This window comes from Bactrocera oleae, chromosome 4 (genome assembly GCF_042242935.1).
Source record: "Bactrocera oleae isolate idBacOlea1 chromosome 4, idBacOlea1, whole genome shotgun sequence".
Classification (NCBI taxonomy): domain Eukaryota; kingdom Metazoa; phylum Arthropoda; class Insecta; order Diptera; family Tephritidae; genus Bactrocera; species Bactrocera oleae.
In genome coordinates this window covers 4,754,765-4,780,142 of record NC_091538.1, presented here as the reverse complement: position 1 = coordinate 4,780,142, position 25,378 = coordinate 4,754,765, and the positions used below count along the sequence as shown (strand labels likewise).

The 25,378-nt window shown below is 33.4% G+C and overlaps 6 protein-coding genes across 8 annotated transcripts in view; 2 read left to right on the top strand and 4 right to left on the bottom strand.

The window, feature by feature from the left end:
• Positions 1 to 5,292, bottom strand: part of LOC106626855 (retinol-binding protein pinta) — an 11,283-nt gene extending 5,991 nt beyond the window's left edge. The window contains exons 1-3 of the mRNA XM_014246724.3: positions 5,146 to 5,292; positions 786 to 1,107; positions 30 to 402 (exon numbers count right to left, since the gene is read on the bottom strand). Coding sequence (XP_014102199.1) covers positions 30 to 402; positions 786 to 1,084 — 672 coding nt within the window. The 5' untranslated portion in view covers positions 1,085 to 1,107; positions 5,146 to 5,292. The remainder of the gene's footprint in view (positions 1 to 29; positions 403 to 785; positions 1,108 to 5,145) is intronic.
• The window catches only part of LOC106626856 (glutathione S-transferase theta-1), a 10,682-nt gene extending 1,840 nt beyond the window's left edge, over positions 1 to 8,842 (top strand). Inside the window, exons 5-8 of one of the 2 annotated variants that reach the window (XR_011396230.1) lie at positions 5,932 to 6,003; positions 7,111 to 7,367; positions 7,523 to 7,854; positions 7,924 to 8,842. The gene's annotated coding sequence lies outside the window, so the exon portion shown is untranslated. The remainder of the gene's footprint in view (positions 1 to 5,931; positions 6,004 to 7,110; positions 7,368 to 7,522; positions 7,855 to 7,923) is intronic. The other variant, XR_011396231.1, reaches the window with a different exon arrangement.
• LOC106626851 (uncharacterized) lies at positions 6,993 to 25,378 on the bottom strand. The gene is made up of 7 exons (XM_036374607.2): positions 24,981 to 25,378; positions 24,530 to 24,902; positions 24,199 to 24,447; positions 8,330 to 8,410; positions 7,947 to 8,260; positions 7,499 to 7,871; positions 6,993 to 7,350 (listed from the first exon to the last, which is right to left on the bottom strand). Exons 1-7 carry the CDS (start codon positions 25,286 to 25,288, stop codon positions 7,096 to 7,098), a joined length of 1,953 nt encoding a protein of 650 aa, XP_036230500.2. The 5' UTR covers positions 25,289 to 25,378; the 3' UTR covers positions 6,993 to 7,095.
• Aldh (Aldehyde dehydrogenase) lies at positions 9,217 to 16,417 on the top strand. Of its 2 annotated transcripts, none has more exons than XM_014246716.3 (4): positions 9,217 to 9,792; positions 14,709 to 14,857; positions 14,928 to 15,024; positions 15,086 to 16,417. In XM_014246716.3, exons 1-4 carry the CDS (start codon positions 9,658 to 9,660, stop codon positions 16,277 to 16,279), a joined length of 1,575 nt encoding a protein of 524 aa, XP_014102191.2. In that variant the 5' UTR covers positions 9,217 to 9,657; the 3' UTR covers positions 16,280 to 16,417. The 2 variants fall into 2 exon arrangements, with proteins under 2 accessions (XP_014102191.2, XP_014102190.2); XM_014246715.3 differs by lacking the exon at positions 9,217 to 9,792 and adding an exon at positions 14,011 to 14,169.
• Positions 16,836 to 18,747, bottom strand: LOC138857200 (alpha-tocopherol transfer protein-like). Its single transcript, XM_070109116.1, has 3 exons — positions 18,320 to 18,747; positions 17,263 to 17,635; positions 16,836 to 17,180 (listed from the first exon to the last, which is right to left on the bottom strand). Exons 1-3 carry the CDS (start codon positions 18,625 to 18,627, stop codon positions 16,923 to 16,925), a joined length of 939 nt encoding a protein of 312 aa, XP_069965217.1. The 5' UTR covers positions 18,628 to 18,747; the 3' UTR covers positions 16,836 to 16,922.
• Positions 20,563 to 22,273, bottom strand: LOC106626852 (alpha-tocopherol transfer protein-like). Its single transcript, XM_014246720.3, has 3 exons — positions 21,837 to 22,273; positions 21,045 to 21,417; positions 20,563 to 20,965 (listed from the first exon to the last, which is right to left on the bottom strand). Exons 1-3 carry the CDS (start codon positions 22,142 to 22,144, stop codon positions 20,708 to 20,710), a joined length of 939 nt encoding a protein of 312 aa, XP_014102195.3. The 5' UTR covers positions 22,145 to 22,273; the 3' UTR covers positions 20,563 to 20,707.

Below are 25,378 nucleotides of genomic sequence, written 5' to 3'. Positions count from 1 at the left end.
TGGATGACTTGCAACAATTCTACACTTACACGCTTTTTAATCTTATCACTCATCAAACTCTTTGCGAGGTTCAAAAATTTCTCACAACTCGAATTGACGTTGACAAAATGGAAACCTTTGGGACGATAAGGCCATGCTTTGTCACCAAGAACGGCGAGCTTTTTCACCAAAACAGCATTGAAGTGGAAAATATGTCCAGGACCGACACCTTTAAAGTCTATCACCTCCAAAAAACCCATAACCATTGCATTATCATCTTCTCGGAATTGTATATCGCCAAGCATTGAGCGCACCCTCAATACATTACCCAAGGAATATTTACTACTATCGAAAGCGCCATAACGCGAGACATGAATACGTGGGCCATCAGGTGCTATGGGTTTTGGTAGGGGTAGGTAAACACTGTAAAGACATAAAATGTTTTATTTCGTAAAACAATTTGCAAATAATTTCTATTATATTAGAACGATAATAAGCGAAAATCTACCAAAAACGTATTGCAGTTCGCAACGGTTATTTTCGTAGTTTCTTGATTCAAAACACGCTGAGTTAAATTTATAACCTATGTACATAAATTGTAGTATAACTAAAGCCTAGCTCTCGTAATTATCCGAAAATTAAATGATTTTATAAGAGCTTAAGCTGATAACTGTTTATGAGAAAATTTTTAGAAATACACTTGGAGTTCGACATTGACTTCGGAAGAAGGACGGAAGTTATATTAGATATTTTTGAACCGATATCTTAGCTTCCCTGTGCAAAATTTAGTATTTACTCGTACTCACCCAGAATGTAGAATGTCAATAGCCGCGTCACTAACAAAACGATCTTTATATAATTCTGGCACTGCAGCACGCATTGCATAGTAGTTGTCAAATTTATGCTTCGCCTTCTCCACGCTATATTTACAGCCGCGCAGAAATGCTACCAAAAACTGATCATCTGTGCGTGCTGTGAGATGTGGCTGTTTCTGTATCCACTCGCGTAGTTGTTCTATATCGGCATCGATACGTTCGTGCACTTCGCCCAGCTCCTCCTGCGCCCGTTTAGCCAACTCCGGTGTTAAGGGACGTATATTAGACATGGTTTAATGATACCGATAATAAACTGGAATAGGAAAAAAAAAAAATAATTTGTAAATTTTTATTGACTTTACATGCCTTTTGTCTATTGTTTATCTCGTTTACGTTCTTGTTATTGTCGCTTATGCCACCAGCTATTTGCAATAAACTTTTTTGTAAGATCTTGATATTTATTATTTTGTACACAATGAATCGTTTTATTGCGCTAATGAACACCTGTTTGTCGACCGCGAACTGATTTGTATGACTCATTGCCTGATCTGATTAGATTAGCAATTTCAGTAGTGCTAGCAATTAGTATTGAATTCGATATGTATATGTACTTTGTTTTACTGCTTACTTTTACTGCTGTTAAGCATTTACTTATAATTCTGCTAATTTTTAACACTTCACTGTTATGCCTTCTAACGCATGCTCTTTATCAGTTAATCCATTGAAAGCTTACATTTTTACGTTTACCCATATAAATTCTTCAAGATAGCGCTTGTTGCACATGTTACAATGACAACGTTCTAATCTACCGTTATACCATATTATGTTAATTATACAGTTTTTGGTTGCAGTTCGTTTATCATACTTTTTATTTTTTATTTTTCATCTATTATTAATCATTAACTGCACTTCTTCAAGTAGATATGTACGTACATACATATGTATATATGTAGGGCAAAGAGCACTTTCTCTTTATCAAAAACTTCTTGAATATAATACATAGACGCTAAGCGCTTATGTATGTTAATGTTGTTGTATTTCTGAATGGTAACGTTGACTAAAAATTGTTGAATTGTCGCTGTATCACCGGGCCACTTTGTTATCGGACAAGACACCCCTTATTTATATCCAACTAAATCAGACAATAAAACCAAGGCCTTTCCAAATAAGGCATATGTATATACATACATACGTTAGGGTGGGTCAAAATAAACAAATGTTTTTTTTCGCATCGTAATCTGTAAAATATGTCGATAGACACCTCTAAGAAAGGCTTTTCAAAAATATACAACCGTTAGGCGGAGAACCTTCCCGTTAGAATTAAGAGCTCATACCTTTTTTAGAGAGAGAGGAGTGTCTACCAACCAATTTATAAAATGTAATCAATAATTTACTCCTACCTGAGGTTAACGAAATTAACGAGATAAAATAATATTATATACATTATATTTATAATCTTACTTCGAAAAATATATACTGCATATAATGGTTGCCTACCGTCTTGTTGATTCAACAATAGATTTTCTGCCCCCAAAATTGTGTGCAATGGGTTCATATAACTGTTTAACATTGAACTACGAAAATCCAGGTTTTCGACGTTTCAGTCTTCATAATCTTTGTACTTGTTTATCTTATATTCAGTGACTTCCAAACTTAGCGCTTTCATACAAATTTTTTTTTAACTAAATTTCCAAAATTCTCATTATTCTAGAATCTTTCACATTCAAAACAATTAAAAGTCGCACGAAATTGTAGCAAGCTCAAGGTCTCATGAACTGATTGCCTGCCATAAATGTTCAATTTGAATAACTTAAATCAATTACATGCAATTTAGTGCTGTGTAAAATCGTGATATTTAATAAAGATGTGTGCAAAGAGTTTGACGCTAAAATATGTATACTTATGTCATGCAAATAATGTATATGCTTGAAGAAAACTGAGCCTTTCCTTTTTAGTACCTAAAATATTCATTATTATATAAATAATTGGAATAGTTAATTTACAATTTGTTCTATCTTTGTCTACATATTGTTATACCCTGCACAGTTTATATTAAGTTTGCCAGAAGTTTTCAAACCCAGAAGAAAATGTCGTAGACCCTATAAAATATATGTACGTTGATCGGCGAGCTAAGTCGATTTAGCCATGCCCGTCTATCGGGCATGTTCGTCTGTATATATATATATGCGAATTAGTCCCTCAGTTTTAGACATATTGATTTAAAATTTTGCAAAGATCTTTTTCTCACCAAGAAGCTGCTTATTTGTCGCAATCGGCGATATCGGCCCACTATAACATATAGCTGTCATACAAACTAACCAATCAAAATAAAGTTGTTGTATGTAAAACTACTTTATTTTTTAAGGCGTCTTCACAAAATTTGTCATATATTATTACCCCAGGCAACGCTACAAGCTCCGATGAAATTGTTCAGATCGAATCACTATCGCATACAGCTGTCATACAAAGTAATCTATCAAAATCAATTTCTTGCATGGCAATTTTTTATTTGTAAAGGGTATTATAGCTTCGGTAAGCGGCAACCGAAGTTAATCCTTTTTATTGTTTGTTTCTGTGGATGTTTTATATAAGTATGTAGATCAGCAGTTCTCAAGCTGTCACAAACGTAAAAAATCATTATATAAAATGAGAACACTTGTACTTTAGGTTAGATTAGAATTAAGTTGGTTGTTTCGTCTGCAAGCAGTTCTGGGTTTTTTAAGCCATGTGAACGTTGTTGTTATACATTTTTAGTGCATGCAATTTTTGTATCTTGCCTGGTGTCATGCTTCTACACATGAACAAGATAAAAAATATCATTATCAGTGTTTAAAATTATATTATATTTACTAGATAGATTATAGATACAAAAAACGAATGCTATATTTGTTTTACCTTAAAAGTGTTGTTTAAAAGCTATGTACTGCTTATTTTAGCTATGCACACATACATACATATGTATATTTACATAAGTATATACCTTTTGTATATTGTAGATACTTGTACATTGAACCAGTTATATATTATATTATATATTTTTGCATTGTTTGTTTTAAATTAAAAAAAAATCGTTAAATTTTTATTTACATATGTACATAGACCCTTGTATGTACATATACATAAACATACATATGTAAGCGTAACATCCAGTTGCGTTCAAATGCGTCAACTCGAAGATATCAAAAAATGATAATGAAAATTAATAATAACAGTGATAAGCACATATATGGACATGTGGACAGCAATGAGCTCGAGCAATGAAAATATGTAAACATATGTAAAATATATATGTGTACATACACATATAATACAATATATATAAACATAAATCCAATATATATATTGTTCATATATTTTTTATTAATTTAGAGTTACAGTTAAGGGCATGGAACTTTATGCACAAGGTTCCTTTTTAACAGCAATAAGTACATACAAAGATAATATATTAACGCATTACTCATACGCCGTGTACTTTCACGCAGTAACACGCCTAGCCGAACTTTGAACAGTTTTTTGCTTGAACGTATCAACTACCGCTATCACTTAGCATACCGCAATGAGTTATAGTTTATTTATATCAACTATTTCACTTAAATTGATTGAGTTTCAGCATTTTCACTTCATTTATTCGCCATGGGAACCACACGCACTCGCACGTTCTTTTGATATATCAACGATAAGCCATTGGTCACACATATTTTTGGTCTATCATCAGTTTCAAAGGTGGCACTATTTATTTTATGTTTAAATTTATACTCGGTAATAGTAAGTATTTTAGTTGCATATCCATACAAGTAATTAGGGTGAACCTTATTAGGCGCGCACATTGTAGAATTTTATTAATTTGTCGGCTGTTGTGTGGCGGTTATCAAAATCAATGCATATTCAAATGTAGCTCAAGGAAGCTTAAAAGCGTTCTCGAAGTATTCATCTACAAATTTTTTATAGGTGTGCCAGCAAATTATTGGCTAAATGTCATAGAAATTTAGTGTTTTCAACAATTACACAATACTATGTTGAAGCTTAGGGTAAAAGTGTTTCAAATTTTTTTCTTCACTTTTTACATTAAAATTGTAAATATATGTATATGTATATATACATATTTGATTAATTAACTTTTCGAATAATATTTATGTTTTCATTGAAATCAAGTATTAAATATATAATTAAGCACTGAATGACTTTTTTCTTTGTACAACTGTATTTATGTACATTTGTACATATGTATATATGTACAGCACACAGACACTGAATTATATTTTCGTTAACTTGAAACTTTTTTCAATTTTAATTTTGTTTTAATTATTTTTTTCACTATAACTTAAATATATAATTATTAATGCAAACTTACACTACAATCACTTTTTTTTTGTACCGCACTGAGTTGCCCTTAAACTGACACTTGTACTTGAAACAGTTAGTTTTATTGAAGTTGCGCTCAACTGCCAGCGACTGTAGTAAGTGTGCAACTGAGCGATATTAATAAAATATATTCTGCTGGTATCACACTAATTGAGTGATAGATAAAATAAGGTGTTACAAACATTGATACACAAATGCATGCCCGATAGGAATTTCGATGCGTAGATTTGATAATATACATACATATGTAAAGGGTGTCCCAAAATTAACGCAAGTTTGAAATTAAATAGAAGACATAGTTTTTAGTATTTTAATTGTAATTTTTTTATTGAATCATAAAGTACATAAGATAGGGTTATTGATAAGTATGAGTTATGGTCTCCACGGCTTTCCATACACATATGCACTCGTTAGTCGAAAATTTCCATGACTATTCTACATAAATATGACTGAATTTTATTGCTGCAACGTTAAATCTCCTCTTTTAAAGCACGCATGTTTGTGGGCTTGTTGCAATGTACCTGTGATTTTTATTTACCCCATAAAAAATGGATTCTGCCTTGCGGAATTATTTAATTAATCTCTTCACAGTTGATGAAGTTAAAACCGTGTTCTATTATATTTTGTATGATATTTCCGAACTGCAGCCGCCAAGCCTTTATTATTTTTGAAATATTGTTGAATAATGTGTCGTTGTTCTATCGTGTAACGCTCCTTTTCATTTTTACTAAGTTTAAATTGTCTGTTGTCAATGTGTTTTATTTTTATTTTTTAGGGTTGTCAACACTTTACTACATAAATGGTGGCAAATTTAAATCTTGCATTAATTGTGGAACACCCTGTATATGTAAGTACTTATTTGGTAATCTCTGTTCAATGTTTAGTTTTTCCTCAAAATAGTGAATCGCGCAAGCTTTGAAGATGTGAAAGTTTCTTCTAAAAACATCACATTGCATAAAAACAGTAGCAGACTTGATTTTAATTGCGATGGCAAGCATAAAATCAGTAAACTAGAATTAGATTATCATGGTAAAATAAAAGTAAGGAGACACAAAAAACGATTATACTAATTTTTATTTACAAGCTGGTATTTCAAATATTATAATTTTTTTTAATATCAGTAGCCACATTATTTTTACTGTTTTAGTGATTGCTTAAACCTTTGCGAGCTTAACTTTTCTGGACGCTTCTACATTGTCAGATTTTTAAATTATAAAATTTTTACAAATTATTTTCTGTTTTAACTACTTTACTTTTCGCTTCATAATGTCATTAGCCTTAGTCTAAAAATATGTATTCAACTAAGGGTTGCCAATGAAAGTGTAAAATTTTATTGCTATACTTGTATGGTGAATAAGCTCCATAATATTTAAGTGAGTTACTGTAAGTATATACATATGCACATATTCTCACATTGAGATAGTTATCAGTGCAAAATATAATTGACTCAAATGTAGCTAGATAATATAGAATATGCAATATAGAATGGAAAAAACCTCAATCATTTATCTACTGGCAAATGTTTGACAGATAAGCATATTCTACCCACATATTATATGTACATTAAATATAAACAAGTTCGCGGTCACTTTTGTACAATATGTGGATTTCAGCTTTCAAATTTTTAGTGCACTATTGGTTTTTGTATGTAATGAAGATTCAAATCCCTCCTACATTGAGGACTAATTACGCGCCCAACCAACTGGATTAGGGCCTGGTAAAATGGTAAAAAAAATATGGAAAAAACACAGAAAAGTTCCCGGTTATCTGCTTTAATAGATTAGGTTAGGTAATATGGGCGATGCTTGTGACTGGACTCACTTTATGCTTAATATGTTAATTTTTGCTAAAGTTGTCTTGACTTTATTTCTAATTAAAAAACATTAAGTTTAAAATAATATTAATACTAATTCGAAAATTATTATATTTCATATTTTGTTCAATCCACATTTAGCTTTCTAAACGAGCCATCAATACCGAATGACGTTCCCACATTAGAGACATCGTCTATGCGCAACTTTTCGTCGACGCCATAATTTTGTTCATCCAGCAAATATTCACGATAATCCAAAATCAACTGCTCAGTTCTTGCAGCAACTTCCTCAATGCAACCATTTTCACCACCGTAATCCTTTGGAAGATACTTTATGGGCACAGCTTCGCAAAGGGACTCGAATGTGCTGTGCACTTGAACCTGCAAAAGAACGAATGGTAAGTACATCTAGAACATTTTAATAGATTTTATGTGACATAAGCTATGAGTAAGTTAAAAACGCCAGAGGGCAAAGCTGATAGGGTTGTATCTACTAGTATTTTGAAAGTTTTCAATATTACCAACTCACCCTTTCGACCATCTTTGCTGGCAGCACTAACTTGACTGTAGCAAACATCTTCTCAAATATTACGCCCGTATTAAAGAAATGTGAATTTTTAATACGCATCGGCATACCCTCCTCGACGTAGAAACCGAAGCGTTTAATTAATGATGGACTCAACTGTAATAAATGCGCCATGCTGAAATCCTCAAAATCGCCGATTTGCATAAAACCAGCAATAATCATATTGTCATTACTGATAAGACTAATATCTTGTAACAGGAAGCTTACACGCAATAAATCTGTTAGATTGAATTCGTGCGGATTGCATTTGCCGGGACGCATTAGCATTATGCATGGACCGTCTTCCATTAACGGCAGCGGTAAATAAAGCGTGACGCTTAAAGTGCGTAAGCAAATATTTTAATTTAATTTATTACTTAATCATGTAGTCAAAAGCCTGAGATTAGCTTACCCCAAACGTATGATTGCACGCAAACGTTGATCATCGACGAAATTGTGTTGATTCAATTCTGGCAACATTGAACGTAGAGTATAGTACTGATCCAGTTTGCGTTTGGCCTTCTCCAAACTAAATTTGCAGCCACGCAGAAAGTTTAAAATAAATTGATCACTTTGTCGCGTCTTCAAATGTGGCTGCTTGCGCAACCAAGCACGGAGCGCTGTGATATCCGCGGCTAGATGTTCGGGCTTCTCATTCAACTCATTTAACGCCTTCTGCTGTAGTGCTGGTGTTAGTGGACGTATATCTAGTGACTTTTCAGACATCTTATTATAAAGACATATTTATTATTATTTTACAATATATTTTGTTGTCTATGCGTTAAAAATGCTTACGGCTCTGAGCGCTATTGCTAGTATAATATTGAAAAAGTTCCAGTACGAACGAGGTAATGAAGTTTTGTGCTGATTAGATAATTAAAGTACACTTTAAAAGTATTACCCTGTTTATAGATAAACTATGATATAAAGTACAATTTTGTAATTAAATATAAATTTATGTATATACATATATGTGCATGAGATATTACACTCATCAATAATCATATCAACTTCAGGTCTACAGGCATTTGCATATAGTTAAAAATAATAATAATTAAATACAAATACATGTTTCTAAATTAAATGTATTAGACTTTATAAATCTTCTGTTATTACTCTCTGAATTATGAATTATTCATATATGTAACTAGCATGGAAGTACATACGTACATATGTACATGCATCTATATATATTAAAGTATAGACAATATCTACAATATTTATACTAGCTTTTAACTCACGTGTGACCCTACTGCTGCCAACATTAGTGTTGGGCGTCTTAATAAACTACTATATCAATTGTTTTAATTTTTAAAGGTATGTTTATTAGATAAAGAAAAAAAGAGAAACTATTAGAGCTGATTAAACTGAGCGACTACATTTTAGAAGTTCAGAACTATTAAAATATTGGAAATTTTTTTTAAACTTTCAGCATGATGCTTTTAAGGTATAGACTATTGAAATATATCGAAATCTTGTATGACTTTAAGATGGTAAATGTTGTAAAAGATGGTTCTGGGAAGAGTGAAAATATACATACATATGTATGTACATATGTACATACATATTTTTAACAATTATTTAGCAGCTTATAATTTAATAATTTAAAAATGTAAAGTATTTTTTAAAGCAATTTTAATATATTATTGTTTATTTTAACAACTTACTAAACAGCTAAGCATTTGTAAAAGCGCTGCCATAAAAGCTTTAAACAAAAACTTTAAATAGTAACGGTCCGCAAAAGCGTTCTCATTCAACAAAAAACAAATTAAAATCGAACGCAAAGCTTCCACTACAACTGTGCCCAGCGAACAGCTGTCGCCATTAGCTTTTATATAAATTTTTGCCTATCATCCGTCATTTACCCACCTCGTTGCGCGCAATCAGCCCTAATAAACATAAAACATATAGTACGAAACAGCTACACGACCAGCAGTTGCCAAAAAAGATTCGAAGCGAATATAAGCGTATTATCTCGTGTGGACGAAAGCGAAAGCACAAATAATCACTTAAAATAATTGCAGTGTCACATAATTAAAAATATTTTACTATTTGCCACGAAGCTCTTGTCTAGAGTGCTATCATTTCAATTAAAAAAAAAAAAAGCAAAGTAACGGCCAAGCATGTTACGTTTGTTGAGAAGCAATGCGCTGGTGTCTTCCGGTAAATCTCTAGTCGCCTCTTTAAATGGCAGCGTTGTCAAGTACTCCAGTCAAATGCCAGATCCACATATTAATCCAGAGATCCTTTATACTGGGGTAAGTACAGCTTAAGCAAATTATTATTACTTTTTTTTATAAGTACATGGTTATAAAAGTATTATGTATGGGATATTTTCAAGTAAGCATATTTATTTGTAATATAAATATTCGTTAATATTCGAGTGTTGAATATATTTTTGCCGCAGAATTTCCTGATATGCCTTTTTCTTTGTGCCACACTCCCCATGTGTGAAATATAATATAATTTTATTTTGCACAAGGTAAATAAAATTTTCTCAATTTCTCAATTCTTGTTGATGTCCTTTGCATTGTTTGCTGATTTATATACATATACATATATTAATATACCTACATTCATTTCTCACGTACATGCTTGTGTATACATGTGTATGTAGGTACTTTTGTATAAATTACAAATTCATATAAACATATGTACATAGATATGTACGCTGCCATATGTATGTATATACCGGCAAGTAGGTAGCGTATAAGGAGCCGGTCGCTCGTAGTTTATAATGTTTGCACTTTTGCGTTTTGAGTTTTTTGCCAGTCACGTCATTTGTTAAATCCGCACGAGTAGTATTATTTATTTATTCTACGCTATACCTGCAGGAAATTAAAAATTTCCTTGAGAAATCGATGCTGTAAGCAGTTTCAATTTCGTTTGTAATGTAATTAAGTTCATAACTTATAGATAATATAAAAAATAATTAATAAAAAAAAAACATTTAAAGTGTGGCTATACTAGTATACAACAATGAAAAAGCAGGAGCTAGATCATGTAATTTGAATTTAAATTACAACAATAATTTAGATTTCAAAAAACGCAAAGTACAAAATTTCTCACTAAAATTATAGTTTTCCTATCAATTATCAATTTAGTAAGCCATTTTTTCTTGCAAAATAGCGAAACTTACGTTATATTATTATGTAAAAAATATACATATATAAATATATAAAAGAAAACAATATTCGATTTTTTTTTAGTCTGAAATGAAGCGTAATGAACACGTATGTGTTCTGCAACAAAATTATCCCTACAGGGCTTGCAGTTTGTTTTTCTGCAAACATATACAAACATATGTGCGTAAATCTCTAATTTGCATCTTAACTAAGATTCAGGTAGTTTACTGAACAAGTTTCCGAAACAGAATGATACTTTGCATAAACACATTTACATATGTACATGTATATTTATTTATATGATTTGAAAGCAATGCATAAAAATATTATATTATATTTGGGTTCTCATCTACTTATGTACATATATATATACTCCTCAGGAGAGGTATATAGGATGTACATAGCTATTTAAGATTATTATGGATCGCATATGTATGTAGCTGCTGTGAATATGCTAAAAAATGTGTATATAATTTAAATTAACGATACAAATAAGTTATTCTTAGTTCATATTACTCAGCTAGGTATGAATAGCAGTACTACGTTTTTGTTTTGAAGTTGGCGCTCAGCTTACAATAGGCGGCAAACAGCGACTTAACAGCTAAGTGATTGATGACTTTTAACAGCTGAGCGATCGCAAAAAACATTAAATGTGTGTGCAAATTTGTATTGAAAAAAACTATGCTTAATATGTATTATGTTGCTCACCTTTTTATAATTTTTTTTTACATTCACTAAGTAAACTAGATTAAGTAGGACTTTATTAAAAATTTAATTATTTTAATTTTTTATGAAATTTTGCACACGTTCTTTTCTCCTCAAGAAGCACTATAGCATATAGCTGGCATACAAACTGGCAAGATAAAGATCTTCTTATATCCTTTTATGCTATAGGGAATGCACCTATGAAGCGTATTATAGCTTCGGTGCGTCCAAAGCTAACGTTTTTTCTTGTTTTTAATGCGACCACATTTTTTAATTATTTGAATTTTTTGTTAGTTGATACTTTCGGTTTTGCTTCGTGAACAGCTGTTGAGCGCCGCATCAAAAGATAATACTTCTACATATTTCTTCATTATTTTTATGGCTAAGCTATTGTAAACAATATGAATTTATTTATTATTAACGCAATCGCAGGTAATTTGATATTTCACTAACATTATTGTAAGAATTTGCGATCTAAAATATTATTTAAGTATATGGGTCTACTAATGTGCATATGTATTAATGCATTTATAAAATCAAAAAATTTAAAAAGATATTTAAAGCTTGCAGTATTTTAGTACATACATACATAAATATATCTTGCGGAATTATCATTGTTTTAGATTAGATTAGAAATTTTCTAGCCAACAAGTCTAATCGCATTTGTGAATTTTAAACCGTTAGTAGTAATTGTAAAGTACTTTGTATGCTTAAAACTAATTACTAAAAATATTAATATTCGGACAAAAAATATTTAGTAACATATTTTTTTTACATACTTAGTTGCTATGTTTGTTGGTGGAAACTTCTTTCTAGTTGCCGCCATAATTTATTATTGCAGCTAAATTGGATAAACGAATCAAATTAATTATACAGTAAATGGATATGCTTATCTTTTGATATATATTGATGAATTACAGTATATAAAGTTAAATTACACACAAAATAATATTGAATAATGGCTAACTACTACAACTGCTTTACATACACGTAAACGAATAACGGCAGCAAATTCCTCGCTTAAGTAGATTCTTACAACTTTTAACAAATCAGATAACTGTACAAATAGAATTTTACATATGTATATACTTAAACTTACTTACGTCGATATGTGCTTTTTATTTAGTAAATATGTAAGTTCATTTGATGATAATATAATACATACATACATACAACAATACTTACGGAGATATGTATGTGTAATTGTTATAAAATAAATTGATATGTGGAACGCTTGGATTGTATTCTATCATTCTCGACTTGCAGCGACAATGTTTTTTGCAACCTATTGGCAAGGCTTCGTTAAGCTTGTTCCACAAGAAGTGATCAGTTGTGGAAAAGCTAAAACTTATTTGTAAAAGAAAAACCATTGTACAAAACAAAAAAAAATTTATATCTTCACCATTTAAGTAAAAAAGATATTTTTCGAACAAAACCCGATTGGCTATTATAAATAATAAAACATGCCTTCTAGTCCTATATTATTACCAATCAGTACGCGATCAGTTGGTTTTACCGTTCGTGTGTTAATTAGGAGAAGTCGAAATATGCTGGGAAGTAAATACGAAGATTTCGATTGGTATCACCTGACAAATGCACTGTATCGTGTTACTTTATTGAGATTGCATGTGAAAATAAATGAAGGTTTTAAAAATTCTTTTATAAATTACAACAATTCCGATGAACCAATTCTACCTGAATTTACTGATAGTATTAAATGGCTTGGCGCAGACTTTGGTATTATATATAAATTATTATCCTCCGTTGGGTACATGAAATATGGACACGATAACTTTGTGCCATTTTTGCCACATTTAAAAGATGAACAACGTTGCGATCCTATTAATGTACGTTATACTAATTTACGTGAAATTGTCAGTACACTCGCTGATCCGAAAACTCCAATGGAAATACGCAAGCATTTCTGGGAATACAATCCAATTCCAGGTGCTAAATGGAGTACGGCTGAGTTAGATGGAAAAGATGAATTCGTTGCCAATACTTGTCTTTCAAATCCTGATGACATAATGCCAGACAAATACGAACGGACAGAGTTAAATGAAGACATTCATTGTATAACATCATACATAGGATTGACTGAAAGAAAGAACCCAAAGGATATTGTGAATAAAAGAATTGATTATGATTCGCATGGATCGAAGGCTCAATTCGTATCGAGTATAGCTATTCCCGTACGTTGTCCGTCTTATAATGATAAAAATCTGGAAAAACCTGTGGGTGACCATGATGCATTTTGGACACCAAGATGGTTAGAACAAAATGAAATTGATTTCGGCGTTTTTTATTTGTTTGGTGAACACTCAGAAGCATTAAAAAACGAACGTTTAATGGCGATACGTTTTAAAGAGGTCGCAACTCAACGTATCCATCAATCTTGTATGAATTTTCTATTATTAAGTCAATAAATATTTTGTATATTTCTTTTTTAATTTTTCAATAAAGTTTTTATTCAAAAATATATTTGTTGTGATTCATTACTCAAATTTTTTCACTTATTTATTGACGGTCCTGCGACATTTTAACTGGACAATTCAACTCGTAACCCTCACCTGTCAAAATTTTGAGCACGGTCAACTACACAACAAAAAAAAAAAAAAATACAGCAACTCATCAGATTTAATTCCCTTGTTTCACTGTTCAATGGGTGGACCGGAATTAAAGAATCATCAAAATTCTGTTAGAATACATACGCTACCAGTTTGTACTATTTTTCATAAACATAAGATTAAAGACTACACTCGACGAGACAAACTATTTTTGGAGAATGCCGGTGCACGCAATTTGGTAAATATTGCCGTGATCATCCAGCTATAGCTTTAAATTAGTCCCTAATATGACTAGTAGCAGTTTAGCATACCATATTTCCACTCTCAGTAGCTTCAACTTTCATTTATATAAAAAAAAAAATTGCCAATTTAATTATAGAAAACATAGAATAGTGCAGAAGAAACTGAAAAATTCATAGCAGGTTGAAACTAATTGCAAACGAAAGATAAAATAATAAAAATGAAAGGAAAATAATTTTCGGCCGATCTGAGGGTCGTGGTTGAATGGGTTTAAAGACGGCTTATCTTGATTCCATGCATTTAGAAAAAAGTCATATTTCAAAGTTGTAGGTAACGAAAAGATCTACAACTTTTGTAACAACGATTTTAGGACATAACCTATAAATTGATGTGTATTTTGCACCTCTTCATCTATTATAGCTAAGAGTTTTTGTAAAAAGCCTATTACTGCACATGATTCGAATACATAATTCATTTGACTTTTTTCTTTTGTTTAACGTTCATATTTTATCGCCTGTGGTAATTTATTTATTTCAGCTTTTTATCAACAACGAATGGCATAAGAGCAAAAGTGGTAAAACATTCGGCTCCATAAATCCCACCACCGAGCAAAATGTTGCTGAAATCCAGTGCGCCGGAAAGGAAGACGTTGACATCGCTGTACAGGCCGCCCGCACCGCTTTCAAGTTAGTTGAGCCACCAGTTGATATATACACACATAGAATTTGAACTTTATAATTTTATTTATTATTGCAGAGTTGGTTCACCATGGCGTCACATGGATGCCTCCGAGCGTGGTGTACATTTGAATAAGTTAGCTGATTTGATGGAGCGCGATCGCGTCTATTTGGCGGTAAGTTCTGTTGCGCAATAACACTTTTCTGATATATAAACAGCGCCTTTCTTACTAGTAGAGTTTGGAAACATTGGACAATGGCAAGCCCTATGCTGTCGCCTATAATGTTGATGTGCCGTCGGCTATTAAGAACTTACGATATTTTGCCGGTTGGGCTGATAAGAATCACGGCAAGACCTTACCCGTAGATGGTGATTACTTTGCTTACACGCGCCACGAACCCGTTGGTGTTTGCGCACAAATTATTCCATGGAATTTCCCAATTCTCATGATGGCTTGGAAATTGGGCCCAGCTCTTGCTACTGGCAATACCATTGTGTTAAAACCGGCAGAACAGACAAGTTTGTCTGCGCTCTATATTGCGCAATTGATCAAGGAAGCTGGCTTCCCAGAAGGTGTGGTAAATGTATTGCCAGGTTTTGGCGATGCTGGTGCTGCTCTAGCCAATCATCATGATGTCGATAAGGTCGCATTCACCGGCTCCACTGAGGTTGGCAAACTGATACAGCAAGCTTCGGGTCGTAGCAATTTGAAACGTGTCACTTTGGAATTGGGCGGCAAGAGTCCAAACATTGTTTTAGCTGATACCGATATGGACTATGCAGTCGAGACCTCACACTTTGGTCTTTTCTTCAATATGGGACAAACTTGTTGTGCTGGTTCGCGTACCTTTGTTGAAGATAGAATCTATGATGAGTTTGTTGAACGCAGCGCTGAGCGTGCTAAGAAGCGTACCGTTGGTAATCCTTTTGAATTGCATGTCGAACAAGGACCACAAATCGATCAAGATCAACTTCATCGTATACTCGGTTTAATTGAACAGGGCAAAAACGAAGGTGCCAAATTGGTTGCTGGCGGTAGTCGCGCCACCCACTCGCCTGGCTACTTTGTTGAGCCAACTGTATTCGCCGATGTGCACGATCACATGACAATTGCACGTGATGAAATCTTCGGACCCGTGCAACAGCTCATCCGTTTCAAGTCTTTGGATGAGGTAATTGAACGTGCCAATAAATCTGATTATGGTTTGGCGGCGGCTGTCTTCACACGTGATATCGACAAGGCTAACTACATCGTGCAGGGCTTACGCGCCGGTACCGTCTGGGTAAACACATACAACGCATTGATGGCACAAGCGCCATTCGGTGGCTACAAGATGTCCGGTCATGGTCGTGAAAATGGTGAATATGCGTTACAAAACTACACCGAGGTTAAGAGTGTGATTATGAAGATCTCGCAAAAGAGCTCTTAAATGGTGATATTGAACATTATATCCTAAGCTACTGATGTCTGCTTGTGTTATGTTATTTGTAATATTAGTGGAAAACATCCGAAGTTTAAATAAAGGCGCACAGTTTCCTTACACTGTCATAGATTTTATAAATTCAAATTGTTTGCAAAGTTCTGTTAAATCTCTTAACTGATTCAGGATTACTACACAGCATACATAAATACATATTGTATTTCATATAGATTAAAAAACTAAAATTAAATTTTATCGCAACTTTCATGGTAAGGGAGAAATGTGGATATATATACAATAATAGCTCAGGACAACTGTATGTCTAGTTTACTTATATACTTCATCTGATCATCGGAAACTGCTATTATAAGTTACATCATTGCGTCGCCGTCGGCGCTTCAGCATTTGGACTGTAGTTAGTTAAGTTTTAGAATAAATTGAAATACTATAAGTTTGAACTTACGCATTTAATAACTCTACAACGGCGGTTCCAACAAATGATCAGCTTCTTGGGGAGAAATGGACATGTGGAAAATTTCAGACCGTTTTTAAATTAAAAATCGGGTTTATTTATTTTATTTTATTCATGTTCTTCTTTCTTAAGTTCCAAACCGTAAAGTGAACCTTCAGTCATTATCTGTTTAGTAAACGACTAGTCCACATCGATTTTTCGAAATGATCCTTCAATACCAAATGAACTTTCATAATCCGGTTGTTTGCCAACACGTAGATCCTCATTATTTCGATATTTGACATCCTCTATGAAAAAATCACGATGATCAAGATATTGTTGGAATGTGGACTTCTCAAGTTCATCGAGGCAACCATTTTCACCGCCATATTGTATGGGCATATATTTTTTTGGTATATGAGCATAGAGTGTCTCCAAATTGTTGCCATGTATAAAAATCTGTTTTTTTGCAGAGTATAAAAAAATTTTAAACAAAACATATCTACATGTTGTAATTTACTATTATATTTTGCAAGCTTACGCGGTCCTTCTGTTTGGATGAAAGCATAGGCTTAATCATATTGTATGGTTTCTCAAAACCTGCTGGTACATTAAAGAAATGTACTGAGCTTTGACGCAATGGTAAAGCTTTCTCGGCAAAACACAACGACTTCTTTAAAATAGTCGGTGTATATTGTGCCAAATGTGCAGCGTTCGCTTTGGCAGCGTCTACCAGATTAACAAAACCATTTACCACTGCAGTGTCATCACTGAGCATCGTTAGCTCCGTTTGTGCATACGTTACAGTCAATATATCTTTAAGTTTATATTTATCTATTGGATAAATACCGACACGGATAAATATAATGCGTGGTCCAGTCTCATTTAATGGTATTGGCAATGATAATCCCACACTGTGAAAAAAATATATATATTTGAAATTAACCATAAATTTAAGTAGTGAGCTATTTTCATGGCAATGGACTCCTGGGAGAGTTGTGGCTGATAGGAAAGGTTTGAGGAGCGATACAAAGAGATGATAGGTGTCATGCTTTAACTTTGCGCATACTGTTGTGATTCCTAAATAATTCCCTCCTATCTTAAATACGATTCGTAAAGGAAACCGAGCTCTTCAACTGCTTAAGCTTTCTTTTGAGTATTACGACACGCGGCATATGTATATGTATATCGGGTCGGACATTATAATGTGAGGAATCTCTCTTGCGGTTTCTGAAAGACACTGTAGCTTCAAACAGATGTCGCCCTGTGTAATTCCGACTGAAATTAATCGGCCTATTTTATTTCTTTTCAAAGGACATTCTGACACTTTTTTACGCTTCTTGCGATTTAGCCTGTGAAACGCGACAATTATATGTACATCTTTTTAATTGTTTTTGAATTCCACTCACACGAACTTTAAATTAAGTAAATTCAAGTGTCATGTCATATAAAAAGATCATTTACGCTTTAGAAGTTTAAATAAAACAAAAAAAAAAAAAAATTGTAATTTACTGACTGCTTCATTTCCGCATATCTGTGGCGTAAGTATTTTATGAATTCCATATTATTTCACTAAAATTAACAATTCTAATATTTACCCATATTTTACGAGTTCTCTAAGATTCGGCACATCCGGATTTTGTACTGTGTAGTAATCCGGATATTTGGTTTTTAATGTATAGTACCAATCCAACTTCGACTTCGCCTTCTCTAAACTGAACTTGCAGCCGCGCAGTAATGCTACCAGCCATTGGTCATCGAGTCGCACATTTAAATGTGGCTCTTTTATTGCCCAGGTCTTTAACGCCTCTAGATCTTCTGCCAACCGCTCAGGTCTCTCATTTAACTTTTTAATAGCCACCTCTTGTAGGTGTTCTGATAACGGACGTATATTCGGTGTCGTCATTATTGTAGGTATTTTAGACGTTAGTGGTGTGTCAATTATTTCCGTTGATTGTAGGATATTGTTGTGCGCTATTTGCGACAACTAAACTGTACTGACGTCCAAAAGCTCTAATTTACCCAAATATACAACGCATTTGTACTAATTTTTAAATAAAAACGATGTTTACTTTGAACCTACAACATTAACATCAATATCGTTTATTATAATTAAGAATCAAAGTGTATGTCGGTAAAGTAGCTGTTTTTAATACTCGAGCATATTAGTTGCACTATGGTATTATAACTTTGCTCATACTCGTATATATCGGACATTAGGATCAGCTTGCGTATAGCAAATTATACGTCATTGGATCGTACTTAAAGGTTTGGAGATTAAAATTACAGCTAATCTGAACACTTTTTAAAGTTATATAATTTATATGTTTTTAATTGTGCGACTCTAATGTGAAATACAAAAAGCGGTTTGTAAAACTCGTACCCCCTTTTATTGCATGCTAAACTCATAAGCCACTAAGGACGGGATGCTGAAAATATGAAATTAATGAAATCCATACTTCATAAGCAATGTGAGTTTCACATCTTATCAAGATCAGAGACCAAATGACAAAAACTAAATAATCTAAAAAATAAACAATTGTATATATCGCTTTGTTATTAGCCGGGTTTAATTTTAATTTATATTTATAAATTTATAATTTATGTATATAATAAATAATTTATATGTATATACATATATATATATATATACAATACATAGAATAAATTAAAATAATATGAACATAAATCCATTTATAAAGATAAAATTATAACGATATGCACCACCCACATGCCTGTCTATTTTGTTCACCCAACTGTATTCACCGATGTGCACGATCACATGACAATTGCACGAGATGAAGCCTTCGGACGCGTGCCATTTTAATTCTTTGGATGTGGTAATTGAACGTGCCGATAAATCTGATTACGGTTTGGCGGTGGCTGTTTTCAAACGTGATATCGATAAGGCTAACATACTCGTATATAACATATTCGATATAAGGTTTGTTAGAATAACGAAAATCATTATATGTAGTATATGGGAGTTTGGGTACTTCATGGGCCAATTTCATATTTCTTCGGCATCGAACTTTAGTATATCCAATATTAAACGTTCAGTTAATTTTGCTAAGATATCCTACATATTAACTAGTGTATACGAGTACGGTACGGTACGATATTTTCGATTAATAGTTCGCAATACGAACTGGGGTTCACATATTCTGTATCTGGGAGCTTGAACAGTTGTAGTCCGATTTGGACAACTTTTCGTCATAAGATGGCATATCTCAAACGCACTAATTATGCAAAGTTTTATCCGGATACATTGATTGAAAGAAAATCAGATGTAATTTAAATTTGTGTTACATGGGAAGTAGGCATGGTTTTCGTCTGAATTCGCTCATTTTCACACTGTAATGTAGGAATGTAAAGATAATTTTGGTTGAAATCAGGTCCTACTGCCGAGATATGGGGTTTCACCTAAAGGTGGGTGGTGCCACGCCCATCGTCCAAATTTGACCCTTGCTTCTATAAAGCCTTGTCAAACAATCTTGCAAGTAAAAACGTTAAATTTCGTGAAGGTACCTTGTCAAATGAAGAAGTTTTTCATACAGGGATTTGAGTATGATCGATCTGCTTGTATGGCAGTTATGTCCTAGAGTGGTTTAATATCGGTATCGACAAATGAGAAGCATTTTGAGGACATGTCAAAATTTCAGATCGATATCTCATAATCTGAAAGATTAGTTAGCGTATATACAGACGGACATGGCTACATTGACTCAGCTCATCACGCTGCTCATTTATACATTTATATACCTTATAAGGTCTCCAATGTAATATAGCTCAGGGTAAAAATATTGAAAGAGTTTAGTGATATTGTACATAATGCATCAACTTATTGTTTAAAAGCATGTTCATTCTTTATTATCATCTGTTTCAAATTAAAAACCGGGTCTTGTTTTTTATTGTTATTAATGTTTTTTGTTTTTAATTTCTAAGACTTAAAGTTACCCTCCAGTCGTTATCTGTTTAGTAAACGACTAGTCCACATCGATTTTTCGAAATGAACCTTCAATACCAAATAAACTTTCATAATCCGGTTGTTTGCCAACACGTAAATCTTCATTATTTCGATATTTGACATCCTCTATGAAAAAATCACGATGATCAAGATATTGTTGGAATGTGGACTTCTCAAGTTCATCAAGGCAACCATTTTCACCGCCATATTGTATGGGCATATATTTTTTTGGTATATGAGCATAGAGGGTCTCCAAACTGTTGCCGTGAAAAAATATCTGTTTTTGCAAAGTATTAAAAAATCAATTGTAATCAAATGTATATGTTATACATTCTAATGATATTTTGCATACTTACGCGATTCTTTTGTTTTTCTGGAAGCAGAGGCTTAAGCATGTTGTAAAGCTTCTCAAAACCTGCTGGCACATTAAAGAAATGTACTGAGCTTTGGCGCAATGGGGAAGCTTTCTCGGCAAACCCCAACGACTTCTTTAAAATAGTCAGTGTATATTGTGCCAAATGTGCAGCGTCCACTTTGGCAGCGTCTATCAGATTAACAAAACCATTCACTACGGCAGTGTCATCACTGAGCATAATTAGCTCCAGGTGTGCATTCGTTGTAGGAATTAGATCTTTAAGTGTATATTTATCAACTGGATACATACCGAAACGGTTAAATATAATGCGTGGTCCAGTCTCATTTAATGGTATTGGCAATGATAATCCCACACTGTGAAAAAAAAAAATATATTTGAAATTAACCATAAATTTAAGTAATGAGCTATATACACGGGGGAATCTCTCTTGCGGTTTCTGAAAGACACTGTAGCTTCCCTGTGTAATTCCGACGGAAACTAATCGGTCGATTTTTTCAAAGGACATCCTGACACTTTTTATACTTCTTTCTATTTAGCATGTGAACGCGGAATATGTACATATTGTTTTTGAATTCCACTCACACGAACTTTAAGTTAAGTAAATTCAAGTGTCATGTCATATAAAAAGATCATTTAAGCTTTAGAAGTTTAAATAAAAATTTAAATACAAAAAAATTGTAATTTACTGACTGCTTCATTTCCGCATATCTGTGGCGTAAGTATTTTATGAATTCCATATTATTTCACTAAAATTAACAAGTCTAATATTTACCCATATTTTACGAGTTCTCTATAATTGGGTACATCCGGATTTTGTACTGTGTAGTAATCCGGATATTTGGTTTTTAATGTATAGTACCAATCCAATTTCGACTTCGCCTTCTCTAAACTGAACTTGCAGCCGCGCAGGAATGCTACCAGCCATTGGTCATCGAGTCGCACATTTAAATGTGGCTCCTTTATAGCCCAGGTCTTTAACGTCTCTAGATCTTCTGCCAACCGCTCAGGTCTCTCATTTAACTCTTTAATAGCCACCTCTTGTAGGTGTTCTGATAACGGACGTATATTCGGTGTCGTCATTATTGTATGTATTTTAGACGTTAGTGGTGTGTCAATTATTTCCGTTGATTGTAGGATATTGTTGTGCGCTATTTGCGACAACTAAACTGTACTGACGTGCGAAAGCCCTCAATATACCCAAATATACAATGCATTTGTATTTATTTATAAATAAAAGCGACTTTTACTTTGAACCTACAACATTCATCGTTTGACAATGCAATATATATTATTATATTTTAAATTTATGGGTATAAAAAAGTAGCTGTTTTTAATACTCGAGCATATTAGTTGCACTGTGGTATTATAACTTTGTTCATACTCGTATATAGCGGTCATTAGAATCAGCTTGCGTATAGCAAATTATACGTCATTGGATCGTACTTAAAGGTTTGGAGATTAAAATTACAGCTAATTTGAAGACATTTTAAAGTTATAGAATTTATATGTTTTTAATTGTGCGACTCTAATGTGAAATACAAAAAGCGTTTTGTAAAACACATACCCCCTTTTATTGCATGCTAAACTCATAAGCCACTAAAGACGGGATGCTGAAAATATGAAATTAATGAAATCCATACTTCATAAGCAATGTGAGTTTGGCATCTTATCAATATCAGAGACCAAATGACTAAAGCTGGCCGGGTACATAAGGTTTTAATATATTATATTAATTTTTAGTCTATAAATACAAGTAAATGTTCGTCCTTGTAAAAATAATCTAAGCTAAGCAATACAGAGTGATTAATAAAAATAAATATTATTACACATTGGAATAGACCGCTAAGGAAGCGTATTTTATGCAAATTCGAGCTCTTTGATCAACTCAAATCTCAAAACATCCAGTCTAAACGTGTTTTTTTTAAGATTCCGTACCATTGAATTCGTTCCGATTATATGAATTCGTCGTTTATTCTTTAAAGCCTGGGTGTTTGTATGCTACAAATTCAATAGATGATCAATGGAGTTTTCTATCTACTATTCATTAAATGTATAAGCGGAAATGAGTTAATTATTTTTCAAATAATTCATTGCAAAGTATGCATACATGAACTTTGCTTGCTGATTTGTAAGGTTTTCTGCGAATTCCATTATAAGAAACGTGTTAACAAAGCAAACGCAAATCTAGTACACATATATTATATCTAAATGATCAGAGCAAATCAAGGGGCAAGGCTTTCACTTTTTCTTTACGAGAGCGATCCGATAGGTATTTAGCCACACCGGCCTATGGCGTCACAAAATAAATCTACTATCGCGCATTACATTCACATTGAAGGCTGTCGGCGAGATCAAGGAGAAGTGAAAACAGTAAGCTATACTCGTCGAACATGCTCCGAAGACACTCCTATGGGCCAGAACATTTATTCCTGTCTTTACTACCCTAGTATACTAAATTATTGGGCCTATTAGAGAACAAGCCGCCAGTCGAAAATTTGAGTCGAGTGCGAAGATTAATGCCGCTACAAAGGCACACCATACAATTCTACAGAAAATATATACATATTTCAGATGTGTTAAAGAAATTGGAGCATCGCTGGGTCCAGTGTATCGAACTATATGAAAGGGGAATACATTGAGGAAAAACGGCATTTTTTCAAAATAAGTTCTTATCGCACCGCTCTCGTAAGTACTATAACTGCATTTGTGTTTTGGTTAGCTCAAAATAATTCGCTAGCCACTTTTCATTTCTACGTTAATAATGAAACAAACAATTAAAACACAGAATAAATATTTAATTTCATTGGAAAAAGTATATACATCTCTCTAATAAAAAAAAAAATATACTGAGCAAAAGTGCCATGACTATAGTTCATTCGCTAAGACACACATTTTATACTGGTTTTAATCATGTCTGCAAAATTTGAAAAGGTATATGTAAAAGTGCAAAAGTATAGTATGTTTACGAGTATTATGATTTCGAGTACTATATTTATGTGTTTTTGTTAACGTAAACTTAAAAGTATTTATTTAGTTTTCTTTATTTTATAAAAAAAACCAAAAATATGTAGTTTCAAACAAATGTTAATTGTGATATAGTGAAAAAGACTCATTAAAAGGAAAATCTAGTCCACCTCCAGTTTTCTGAACGAACCCTCCACACCAAATAAACTGTCGTAATCGACGGGTTTGCCCGAACGCAAGCTTTCATCAGTGCCATAATTTTTATTCTCCTTAAAATATTCTCGATACTCATCCAATTGTTTGTTCGTGTAGTTGATTATCTCTGCTAACGTGCCATTATCGCCGCCATATTCCACGGGCAGATAAGACAGTGGAACGTGTTCGTAAAATCTATCCAACTTTTCGGCATGCACTGAAATCTATAATACATATACATTTTGTTTTTTAGCTCTTGACCTTAATAAAACTAATTTTGCACCTGCGGAGCTTTTAAAAACTTACTCTATTCTGTTGTTTCTTGGTCATGAGTGGACGCATTGCATTGAAAACTGTTTCAAAGCCACTGGGTATATGTATGAAATGTTGTTGCTGCGGTCGTAAAGGCACCGCCTCCTCGGCATGTACGGACATTTTCTTCATAACACTAGGCGTCATCTGCATAACATGTGCAGTTGTACAATCTTCTATATCAATAATCGATATTACACCCGATATGATGGCGTGATCATCTTCGCGTATTATGATCTCTTGCAAATGACTCACGGCGCGTATGAAATGTTCAATAGTGTATTTATCGGCTGGCAGTGCACCTTGCCGTATGAGTATAATGCGTGCGCCATGTTCGTGCAATGGTTTCGGCAACAACAATATTATGCTATTAAGCACATAAATTCATGCGTAAATGTGTATAATTTTCTTAAACCAAATGCAATTAAATCGTTTGATTTCTCACCCAGCATTAATGATCGCTCGAATCGTTGCCTCATCCGCATCGAAAGCGCCGAAGAAATCCGGATATTTTGTGCGTAATGTATAGAATTTGTCAATTTTACTTTTCACCTTTTCCAAACTAAATTTGCAGCCACGCAAGAAACTGAGCAAGAATTGATCATCGTCACGTGCACGCAAATGTGGCTGCTGCTTGATCCAGGTGCGTAGCGCTTCAATATCGGCGCCAACACGTTCGGGCAGCTCATTCAACTCCTCCTTGGCGATTTTCTGCAATTCTGCGTTAATTCTGCGTATTTTAAGTTCTGCCATTGTGTGGGCACGGCGGTGTGTGTTTGTAAAGATAGAGTAAATCTTTGTACTGTTCAATAAAGCACTCGAAAGTCAACTAATATCGAACAC